The sequence below is a fragment of the Aulostomus chinensis genome, chromosome 20, assembly GCF_037954235.1.
Source record: "Aulostomus chinensis isolate RoL2024-O1b breed Wild chromosome 20, RoL_Achi_v1.0, whole genome shotgun sequence".
Classification (NCBI taxonomy): domain Eukaryota; kingdom Metazoa; phylum Chordata; class Actinopteri; order Syngnathiformes; family Aulostomidae; genus Aulostomus; species Aulostomus chinensis.
In genome coordinates this window covers 18,670,651-18,682,394 of record NC_141339.1, presented here as the reverse complement: position 1 = coordinate 18,682,394, position 11,744 = coordinate 18,670,651, and the positions used below count along the sequence as shown (strand labels likewise).

Genomic DNA, 11,744 nt, shown 5'->3' with positions numbered 1-11,744 from the left:
CAAGATACATTGGATAGCTTCAGGCTAAAGAAATAGCTGTCGGGTTTCAAAATGTTATTTGATTATTTACACAATAATATAATTAATGTAGTTGTGTTAACATGTGTAAGCCATTTAGCATTTTATTTGGCACGCCTTTTTAAAAAAAAATTCACCTGAAAGAGCGAATGAGGTGATGACTAAAGGGTAAAACAACCCCCCCCCTTCCAAAAAAAAAGGAAGAATAAAAGGCTGCACATACTCAAAGCTCTGCCTTCTTCATTGCTAGCCGATAACTATAGCATTTGGCAGGCTTTTTACCAAGTTCACAATAGGTGTGAATATGTATACTGACACACTTTTGGATGTCTGTCCTTAGCTAGAAGAAATGCCTGCAGTGATGAAGCTAAGTTCTGCTGGTCAGGCTACAGCACAGATGTATACCTCAATTTTGTATTGGTGAGATTTAGAATATTGTAAGCCAGATATTCTTTGCTGGTCTGGAACAACTTCCTCTGAAGTCTGAGCATACTATTTTTTTTTTATGTTTTTTTTTTTTTTTTGTTCTTTTTAGAGCTGCGAAGAATAGTTAATATCCTGTATACAAATCAGAGACATCTGAGCTAACTAGGAAGTGAAATATAAGGCGTATATAGAATAGAAGGCATTTCTGATACGGTATCAGTACTAGACATCATACGACGATTGTATTAGACTGTAGAAGTTGATGAAAAGAGTTGATGATGCCGGGAACCGGTGAATGAGCCATCTTGCTTCCGTCTCATCTATAGAGTCAAACATGCAGTTTTGAGGTATAGATCAGGTGACACTGATACAGTTGGCACATAAACTCCCGATCATTTTACAGTAAGGTACCTCTGAATTCATGGAAATCAACTACTTGGCCAACGCCTGCTTTAGCCTCAGGGGTCAGAAGAGCTTTGTGCCAGCCATGCAAGTATTAGAAGGTTAAACTTCTTTATAAAACTTTGTAAAAGGTCGTAAGAATGCAAAATACCTGTAAGAAATAAAAGAAAGACAACATCCAGCCTTCAAATTTATTAACACAAGTGGGGATTTGCTTTTGATAACTGTTTTTAAAACCTTAATTTCAAGGGGGTGGGGGAGCAAAAGACAAACTCATGCATTACCTAATTTTATTCCCACATATGAAAAAAGTACAAAACTCAATAAAAATATAGTTTTGTAATCAGAAACACTTTCACAATGCGGGAAAAAAAACATGACCTTCAATAACTGGCCATGGCATTTGTGTGACAAACTAAACTCTCATGCTCCTTCATCACAAAATAATATCAACAAAGTTCACAAAATTTAAAACATGTTGGACAAGAGGTAAATGCTTAAATATAACACTAAATTGACCTGTGAATCCCCTGGAGATGCTTATAACCACTTTAATGATATACCTTTGGATAAACACAGGGATTTCTTACAGTAGTTCCCTCACAGCTACTGCCAACCGAAACCACGATGAAACATTGTAGCTTCCTTCATACAGCATTTTCATTTAACACCGCAGCATAAAAGGAAAAACAGGTACCTGAAAGTTTGTACTGAAAATCATGGAGTCACACCCATCCATACAATTTCTACCGCTTATTCTGTTGAGGGTCACAGGGGGCTGGAGCCTATCCCAGCAGCCTTCAGTTGAGAGGAGGGGTTCACCCTGGACAGGTCAACCAATCCATCGCAGGACCAACACATAGAGACAGACAACCATTCACACTCACAGTCACACCTACGGTCAATTTAGAGCACAGGTGTCAAACTGATCCAGTAAAGGGCCGTGTGGCTGCAGGTTTTCATTCCAACCAAGCAAAAACAACACCTGAATCTACTTAAATCAATCAAGCTGTGTCCACGCATCTCATTTGTTGGATCAGGTGTTGCTTTTGCTTGGTTGGAATGAAAACCTGCAGCCACACGGCCCTTTACTGGATCAGTTTGACACCCCTGATTTAGAGTATCAATCAGCCTCGTCCCCTCTTGATGTCTTTGGACTGTGGGAGGAAGCTGGAGTACCAGAGAGAACCCACGCAGGCAGAGGGAGAACATGGAGACTCACACAGAAAGACCCCGTGCCTGAGGCCGGAACCTTCTTGCTGTGAGGCGACAGTGCTGACCACTGCACCAGCGTGCAGCCTTGGAGTCATATCTTTTTTATTTTTTTTTTTTTAATTATAGTGTTAGACCACATATTGGTGAACATTCACTGTCACTTTTGGACTACAGTTTTAGATAAGTGATTATGAGCACCGGTTTTCAGTACAAACGATATTAACTCATTTCTCCAGGCTAAAAGTGCTTATTTCCTGCCTTCATTACGTAACATTGATTGATTTGAGAGAATTCCTCTGAAAAACTTCCTTCACGTGAGCAGTCGCATGGAAGAGGTGCTGCCTCACAGATTTGACAAACACACAGCACAGGAACGTATAATGTTCCAGTGTTTTGTCCAAATAAGAACCACCAAGGTGTTTTAAAAGGAACGAAAAGAGGATTCAAAAATTCTGTCAACTACACATGCTCGACAACTGCGTCAAGTAGAATCCTGTAAAGCCACGGGTTCTCCCATCAAGAACCATGTTTTTTGGGGTTTTTTGGGTTTGTTTTTTTTTAACCAAGTGTCAGACACTCTGTTAATTTGAAGTTTGATGCAATGGTGACAATGGTTTTCATACTTTGTTTAAATGTCATGAAACAAACTTGAAGATTCGTGTTTGATTGGCACTTCACCACCAACAACATGGCCTTTTCATAAAATCGGGGTGTCAATGCAGTAAATTGGCACAAACATTTTTGAAATTGATGCTACACAACCACCCCCCCCCCTTTAAATAAAAAGAATGGTGTGTTCTATTTAACACGGTAGAAAAGTGAAACCGTCAACAACCTAAGTGGACTTGTTGTCTTTACAGATCACGCACAGGCTGCTCCCACCTGAAAGAAACAGATTTTTTCATCTATTCATAACATGGCTGCCCAAAGTGGGGCCCGTGGGCTAAATAGTTGCCCAACTACATGTGACGGATTGTCAAAATAACAATAATAATAATAATAATATAAACAATTATACAGTAAATCACTGTTTTCTTTCCTTCAGTGAGGTAAAATGATCTTTAAATAAGTAGGGTCTCAAATAATTATGATTATTATAATCAGTGACATTTTGTGTCAGTTTAGCAAGAGTGAAAAATACAAGGACAAACATTTAGCTGCAAGATGAAGCTGAGCCCGCAGAGTGACATGTGTCTTTACATCAAGCACAAAAAATACAGAATACGTCGACTCATGGCCTAATTTCACACAAAAAACCCATGTTTTTTAGTTTAGAAGCGAGGTTTCTTGCTTTTACTTGTTGCTGCCACCACAACCGGACTATGGTGGCTTTCTATACATTCATGAATCCTAACACTGCTTTGAATGAGTTTGTGAAATCACCCGAGCTGCTCTGCCGGGATGATTTTACAGTCATTTAAAAGTTTTCTTCTTCTTCTCATTCTCACAAAGTGGGACTTCCAGTTAATCCACAAACACTACGATTTGAGCTAAAAACAAACAAGCTGCAACCGGAGCAACATTTAGTTTATAGCTTAAATCTAAATGTTTGTGGAGTATGATGTGGATTCTGCAGCCAAAAGGAAGTGATGCAGCAGAGTAAAAAAAAGTTTTGTGTGTGCGTGTGTGCGTGTGTGTGTGTGTGGGGGGGACACACTCATTTGTGGATGAAGTATTGCTTTAAATGACTTGGAGGTGGATAAATCTGGCAATAGATCTCACTTGCAATCTTGATGACATCATCTATTGATCCATAGAGACCACTAGGTCCCATTTAGTTAAGATCTCATCCAACGCTGTTTCAGGCTGTCGTTTAGCATCACCTTCTTCTTCGGACGCTTGTCTGACAAACACATTTTCCAACTTCAGCTTGTGCTTCAACAAGTCCGCCTTCTTGCATTTCACCCTGTCTTCTGCTCCTCTCATCCCCAATCCATTCCACCCCCCCTGCATGTTAAAAGGAATTTTTGGTACAGTCAGTGTCTGAGATTCAGGATCCCAATTGATACAAATAGATTGTCCGTCCTCCTCCTCCTCGTCTTCTTCCCTGTGGGTTTCACCTCCCAACATAATCCCATAATCGTCTGAGACAGGACCTGACTGACGAGCGTATAAGACAGTCTTGTCTATGATGTTCTGAGAAGCATAAGCAGAAAGAGGGGGTATTTTCTGACACTCATTTTTTTCCTCCACCTCCTCATCTGTTTCTCCTGTTTCCCTCCTCTCCATTTCTCCCTCCACTTTTGTTTTCAGATTCAGTGGGATGTGGAAAAACCCAGTTAGAGGGTTTTTCTTCAAAAATATACCTGGAAGATCTCCGTCCACCTCCCCCTTTCTTGCTCTGATAAGAGACTGCACTGGTGCCTGGGTTGGGGTCAGATCGGACTTGGTTTGTACCAGTGTGCTCACCACTTCTGGTACAAGTTTTTGTGAGCACGTGGGGGTTGACTTCTGAGGGAAGTAGGAAGCAGGCGGATGGTTCTCAGTCCTCTGTTCTTTCCTGTCAATTTCCATCACTGGCCATATCTTGCGATCGCCTCCTGGCATATTACCCTCCACTCGTCTGTCCTGCCTCCACTGTCCTTCTTCCTCTTTGCCTCCATTGTTGGTTTTAACTTTGCTGATAACTCCATAGTCAACGGATGAATCATAAAGACGTTCCTCTTGCTCTGGCAGCATTTCAGGTCTCTGGGCAAAGTACGGCGGTGGTGAGTTTGTGTTTGGTGGCTGCTTGGGGGTGGGGACGTATAAGATGTCGGGGTCTAATGACGGGACTTTGAAGAAAGGGATGGAGGGGATGTTGAGGTTATCGGGGTAAAAGGTCAAAGGTTGAAATGAAGATGGGTTCTGCAGGTAGAAGAATGTGCGATTAAAAATAGACCAATACACAGTTTTCGTTGTGGAAATGGATGCCTCAAATAATAATAACAAAAAACCCTCCTGTGTAATACATGCCAGTTAAATTATAAAATTAAACCATGTCCTTTCTCCATCCTTCTACATATTCTTGGATGTTATCTTGTATTAAATATAATTACGGATGCATAATACTGAATTTGTGATATGTCGATCGTTTTACAACAGATTTGGCCAAAATTAACCACTACCATCTGTATAAAAACAAGTATATTTACCTCCTGAAAACACAAATACATTATGAGCATTCAAAAATGTTTCAAAACGGACCCTAACCTGTCACCTTTTTCAGTCAGTTAGCTACAAATGTAAAGTTTCTTTTTAATGGGAGCGACGGTTTACAAAACTGACCTTTTCTATCATTTTGTTTAGAAATTCACCCCAGAATTTAGACATATTTACTGCTTATTACATGTCATATTTTCGTGTATCTAACAGTCTGCGTTAAGTCTACGTAGTGCACACACTGCATGCCAAGGCTTGCTAACTCATGTTTCATAACACTAGAGAGAAAAATTAGGAGACAGTCATAAGTTCAAATGTCAGCATGAGTTTGTTTTTGCATTACCAGGCTTCGCGGGCTCTCTTGTCCTTTCCCGCTCAGAAAGTGATAGAGCAGGTAGCCAACCACCAGAGTCACACACATGCAGAGCGACGGAACAACGATACCCACAATCACCAGCTGTAGATGGCTGGTCAAAGGATCTGGAGGGACACAGCAAAGGTGTAGTTGATGATGCTCTATCACACAAGATTACTGCCTCCTGTCACCTCTTCTGGGATTGTTGAGAATAACGTGTGAGTGAAGGCATGTAACTGGAATATTATTATTAAAAACACTGGTATAATGAGAAATTTTGGGTTGAAAATATAGTAGCATCTGTCATAGTCTGCTAATTCCTCTCATGAAGACACAGGACCTGCTGCTGCAGTCTCATGGAAAGGGGCAGAGCAAAGGCAAAAGTCACGTGACACGAACACGGAACATTACTAGTCAGTGAGCTGACTCATTCTGGGGACAACTTTGATAAGATAATTGTCACTCACGCCATAAACATCACGTTTAGGCATATGGACAAAATGTGAATTAGCACTATAAAGTTTTTCAGTAAAATTGAAGGACGGTTGAGAAAATAATCCAGTATATCAGAAATCTTTGTATACAAAATAAATTCCCATCGAGCAAACAAGCCTATTTTTTAGAAAAAAATTCAGAAAACTTCAGGCTCCGGTCTTTAGGGTCCAGGATCTATTTTTTGATCAAGATTGGTTAAAAAAAACAAACTCCTATTTCGTTTTTTAAAAAAATGTAAAAAAACAAAAAAAAAGGCCTGGATCCAACCCTTCATTTAGGGCCACTCCAAAGAAAAAAAAAAGGATCCTTCTTGGCCCATCCTCCCACCAATAAAATCTGTTTTATAATTTATTGCATAATCTTGCTAATAGACGGACAGACAAACAGCACTTAAGACACGATCCTCCTTTAAGTCTGTGAAATATTCTTAAATCAAGTTCAGCCACATTCCTTTCTGCCTGTCAGACAAGCAGCAAATTTTTCACACAGTGTGGTTCTACCTGGAGGCGTGGTGATGCAGTACCACTCTGACTGTTGACTCTTGACAGGCATGGAGGGTAACTTTATCTTGGCCGAGAAGCAGTATTCTGAATTGTACTCCATCAGCCGATACTTATACGGACTGGAAACATCTGGGAAATGGTTCTGCAAACGGGAAGAACGTTTAGCAGAGTTGACCGTCTCTAATTAAACAGTTTTGCTTCTTTCGGGAGCAACATGTATTTCTACTCACCACCTGGTCATGCTGGGTCTTGTGGATGTAGAGGCTGTAAGTCATCTGGGGGTAAATTTTCGCCATAGAAACCGCTGGCTTGTGTCTGTCGGGTTGGTATCTCATTGGTCCACTCAGGGAGATGATGGCGTTGTTGTTGTCCTCTATCTCCACAGATATTAGAGGAGGCCCCAAATCAGCTGGAGGAAAAAAACAACAACAACAAAGATATTCATTCATGTAAAGCAACCAACGCTGAAGGTGAGGACATCTCAACTGTTTGTCGTAGTCATCCTCTGTGCGTCCACTTCAACTTACTGTCAACCTTTGGATCGAATCTCCTCCATGTCATACTCCATTTGCAGAGTGCCTTTTTGGTCACAGCGCGAACCTTGGCATGGTAGCCGTGCTCCAGATCCCAAGTCTCATTGGTCAGATCACACCAGTTCCGCACTATTTCAGTGCAATGCCACACAGACCTCCAGTTGACCCTTCTTCCTCTACTGGTCTCAAAGCTGTCACCGTAGCTGACAAAAAAAAAAGAGAGAGAGAGAGCAAGAGAAGGTCAGATGATGACAGTCGGAGGAGCAACGATCCAGAAGTGAACTCCGTGCACAGGGCTTTAGTTGAAGACTAAAGGTTTGGTATTTGCAGTTCGAGTGGGTAAGGGGAATGGCAATGTTAAAATCCATCCATTGATCCATTTTCTTCCACTTATCCTGTTAAGGGTCGCGGGGGAGGGGGGGCTGGAGCCTATCCCAGTAGCTACGGGCGAGAGGCAGGGTTCACCCTGGACGGGTTGCCAGTCCATTGCAGGGCCAACACATAGGAAGGTGGAAGCTGGAGTACCGGAGAAAACCCACGCAGGAACAGGGAGAACATGGAGACTCACACAGAAAGATCCCGTGCCCAAGCCGGGACTCAAACCAGGAACCTTCTTGCTGTGAGGCGACAGTGCTGACCACTACACCACCGTGCAGCCTCAAGCCTCAGACAGTAAATTTGATGTAGCATTGGGAGAAGGTGTCACAATCATGGCATTATCTTCCCATGCTGTGTGTCAGACAGTTGTTTTTGCAGCAAATGGGTGGGGCTCAAAAATATAGGCCAGGGAGTGGGAGGAGGACTTACAGGTTTATGTTGTTGTGTCACGTTGCAAGAGGTTTGACTGGTGTGTCAGGATAAACATTTTCTTTGAACAGTGACTATTTCAGCAATTCTTGAAATGCCACGAAACCAGTAGACAGTAGATACTTTGAAAGCGCCTTAGGATTGACGTACACTTGTATACTTGGTGACATTCAACTTTGGGACAGCTAGAAAATTTACACGACACTTTCTTCCTCATTAACTTTCAGGTTAGAAACACTCTCGGTTAGGACTGGTATCAAGTTGCAGTGACCAAGGAGAGAGACCACTAATCTCTGGGATGGGGGTTTGATCCCAAGCTCCTGTTATCCATGTGTCAAAATGTCCTTGAGCAAGACACTAAACCCTAAAGCGTATGAATGAGTCACTGAGGGGCGATGTTTTGAAATTCCTTGAATTGTAGTTAAAGTGCTACTCGCCAAAAAAATGTTTTTTGCATTTAAATATTCACAAATAGTTGTCTTGAGATGTCCCCCCCCCCCCCTCTGCTACATCATTTCTTTGTGACATCAGAATGCAGAAAGAGCCAGCCACCTGTATGTAGCTTGAAGCTAATGGAGACTGACAGCTAACAACAGCAAAACTGCCCAAAAATGTCAAAGAACTTTCAAGTGCATTGTCTGGTACGACCCACGCCTTCTTTATCCAGCCATATGCTCCGAAATTTTAAAACACTTTGATTGGAGCAAGAGTTTATGAATAAACTTTAAACTATAACACGACTGTGACTGAGCCCAAGCTAGCACCAACCCATATGGGTTCGAATTTTCTTCATAATTTTTGGTTTTTGCTCAAATTAAAGTGTTTGTGGATTATTGAGCATATGGCTGGACAAAGAAGTACGGAATACGGCTTTCGTTTGAGATCCTAGCAGAATTCTCTGTTTCTTTTCACATTCCTTTGAGATCCGGGAAAGAAAACCTTTGGCATTAATGAATTATAACTCGTGTGATATTCATTTTTTTTTATCAATTTAAGATCTTTACTTACATGGCATACTGCACTGAATAGTGGGTGTCATGCGGTGTGCCATTTCCTGGGACCCACTCCAGTACGTTCCTAAGATTCACAGAATTGAAGTAGACATCTGTGGGGTCGGGAGGACAGGGAGAGTCTAAGGAAAGACAGATGAAAAGATTGAATAGCGCGCACATATTTAATGAGATCTTGACATGCACGATTCCTTTGGGAGGATTTATTTTCTTCATTTCTCAGTCTGAGTCCGTTTCACGGCTCGCTGACCCTTGAGCTTCCACTTCTACATCCCACAGAACTCCTAGTTAATATCTCACCCATAAACCAGAAGCCACTGTTCTCATTACTGTTTCCAACTCTGGCCCAGCCCACATTACTTTGGTCTGATTTGTCAGCTGACTCCACTGGGCAGTAAATCAGTGTCTAAAAAAGGAAGATAAAAACGCCTAAACTTTACAAAATACCAGTGAGTGAAAACCAGAGTATTGGCAGCGACGCGGCGATACCGTACCTATCAGCATACATGCACCACAATTATTTACCACAATATTTGCGATATGGTTATTCTATAGCCCAGTTGTACATTATTGAGCTCACTAAATATAGCTGCCGTAATGTCATATCGAAAAAGAAAGTGCCAACATTTTTTTTTGTCACTCTCCAGACAGTAACACCCTGAAATACAGCTGCTATAACATCAGTTTAGAAAAGCATCAATATTGAGACAAGAAATATTAAAATATATTGCTGAATGGGTATAACTGCACAGCCCAATACCAGGGTACAGTAAAATATGTCTGCTTGGAATCCAATTTAAGGGAGATTCCTCCAGAGAAACAGAGGCTGCAGGACTCTGAACCTGAACTTGAGTTCCTCACAGCGCTTTACTCAGGCCTGGCGAAACCTAACATGAGCAGACAGAATTATCCTGAGGAACAAGAAATATGCACAACTGCAGTTTTAACATTGATCTGAATCATTTCCCTTCTAATGCAGACTGCTCCCTGAAGCAGTTTGTATTATAAACCATAACATATCCACAAATTATAGCGTCAATCTGCAGCATACGGAATTTTATTTCTGTGCCTGAATAACAGACTCGATAAGGGGATACAAATATACACAGAGAGAAAATCCGCACTTCAGCTGAGGAACATTGAGGACGTGATGCTGATATATAAAAAAAAAGAACTAAGAAACGAAGTAAAGAAAAGTTCATAAACCTCAGACCTATTCAAAGTTTGTAGAGCGACGTGCCTGCGAGGTAGGCAGCGCACACCAAAACAACAGCCGGCAACTCTTAATGGTCTGAATGCAGCCTTACCGGTGCAGTCCAGGGGCCCGATGAACAGAAAAAGTATAAATATCCACATGTCTGACCGGAGTTTTCACAAGAAAGATCAAGCGTTCCTCCTCCGACGGCGCGTCCGCTCCATGGTGGCACCTGTTGAGACTGAACAGACGTCCCACGTCCCGCTGCGCACTGAGGAGGAAAAACAACGCAGATCATCTGACAGCCGCCCAGAAAACATTCAGTGATTGAGGGGAAATTTACTTTGTCAACTGAAACAAGGAAACGAGAGCTCACGTGCTGGCACACCTGTGGGCTCAGGTGTGTGTGCATGTGCGTGCGTGCGTGAGTACGCGCGCGGATTGAGGGTGGAATATGAAGAACTTTATAAAAGGAAAAGAAGACGGTGCTGAAATAAAAAAAAAACAAACACTTGGAACTCAAATCATTATGTTAAAGGAATTAAACCCCCCAAAAGTAAGATTGGCAAGGATTTAATTATGCTTAAATAAATGTCATCAGCACCTGTGTTTTGGATGATGAGTCAGACAGAGCCTGTAGGGTGGTGACTGAGGTGGAGCTCATAAACTATAAATACAGAAGAATAATAGGAATAATAATACTCTTTCACCCACACTGGGGAAACTTAAATAGTTACAGCAGCCTTTACACAGAGAAGAAGAAAGGATAATCCATCCATCGTCATCTTCCGCTTATTCCTACACATTAAGGGTCGCGGGGGGGCTGGAGCCTATCCCAGCGTCAACGGGCGAGAGGCGGGGTTCACCCTGGACAGGTCGCCAGTCCATCGCAGGGCCAACATAGAGAGACGAACAACCATTCACACTCACATTCATACCTACGGTCAATTTAGAGTATCAATCAGCCTAGTCCCTAATTGCATGTTTTTGGACTGTGGGAGGAAGCTGGAGTACCCGGAGAGAACCCACGCAGACACAGGGAGAACATGCAAACTCCACACAGAAAGATCCCGTGCCTGAGCCGGGTCTCGAACCCGGAACCTTCTTGCTGTGAGGCCACAGTCCTAACCACTGCACCACCGTGCAGCCCAAGAAAAGATAATATAAATTAAAAAGAAAAAATAATTATGAAATAATACAAAAACAAAACAAAAATCGATCTTTACATTTATGTCAGACAATTACCAAGATATATTTACATGAAGAATGAAAAAATAAGAATATTTCATTGCACCATTATTGCACATTGCTGAATAACAGACAGAATGAGAATGTTCCCCGGGTGCAGTTTTACAACCTGTTGGCTGCAGGCAGGAACGACCTGAATGCCAAGTTTATTAGAAGGCTCATAGGCTTGTTTTTGTTTTTTAAAAAAACTGTAGGTACACCAGCCCAGAGAGGGATGAAAAAAAATCAGATAATTATATTTTCGGCCCCAAAATAATTGAATTGAGGGGAACAAGTTATATCTTCGATAATTAATTACATTGAGAGGACGTTTTTGGGGGCGCAGACAGCAATATCTTGCAGGGTCATATTAACTTAATGTGAGGAACATGTTGTATTTTGTGGTTTTGAAGTATA

At 41.8% G+C, this 11,744-nt stretch overlaps 1 protein-coding gene across 1 annotated transcript; it reads right to left on the bottom strand.

Moving 5' to 3' along the window:
* Positions 1–1,030: 1,030 nt before the first annotated feature.
* il20ra (interleukin 20 receptor, alpha) lies at positions 1,031–10,410 on the bottom strand. Its single transcript, XM_086188681.1, has 7 exons — positions 10,213–10,410; positions 8,904–9,027; positions 7,083–7,291; positions 6,786–6,964; positions 6,553–6,697; positions 5,546–5,682; positions 1,031–4,908 (listed from the first exon to the last, which is right to left on the bottom strand). Exons 1-7 carry the CDS (start codon positions 10,259–10,261, stop codon positions 3,805–3,807), a joined length of 1,947 nt encoding a protein of 648 aa, XP_086044807.1. The 5' UTR covers positions 10,262–10,410; the 3' UTR covers positions 1,031–3,804.
* Positions 10,411–11,744: the final 1,334 nt, after the last annotated feature.

Excerpts from the sequence above, each read along its gene's own strand:
- il20ra (XM_086188681.1), bottom strand. The coding sequence starts at position 10,261 with ATGTGGATATTTATACTTTTTCTGTTCATCGGGCCCCTGGACTGCACC. Across the intron at positions 7,292-8,903 it reads TATTCAGTGCAGTATGCCAT|CTACGGTGACAGCTTTGAGA; the intron begins GTAAGTAAAGAT and ends TTTTTTTGTCAG. Across the intron at positions 6,965-7,082 it reads ATTCGATCCAAAGGTTGACA|CTGATTTGGGGCCTCCTCTA; the intron begins GTAAGTTGAAGT and ends TTTTTCCTCCAG.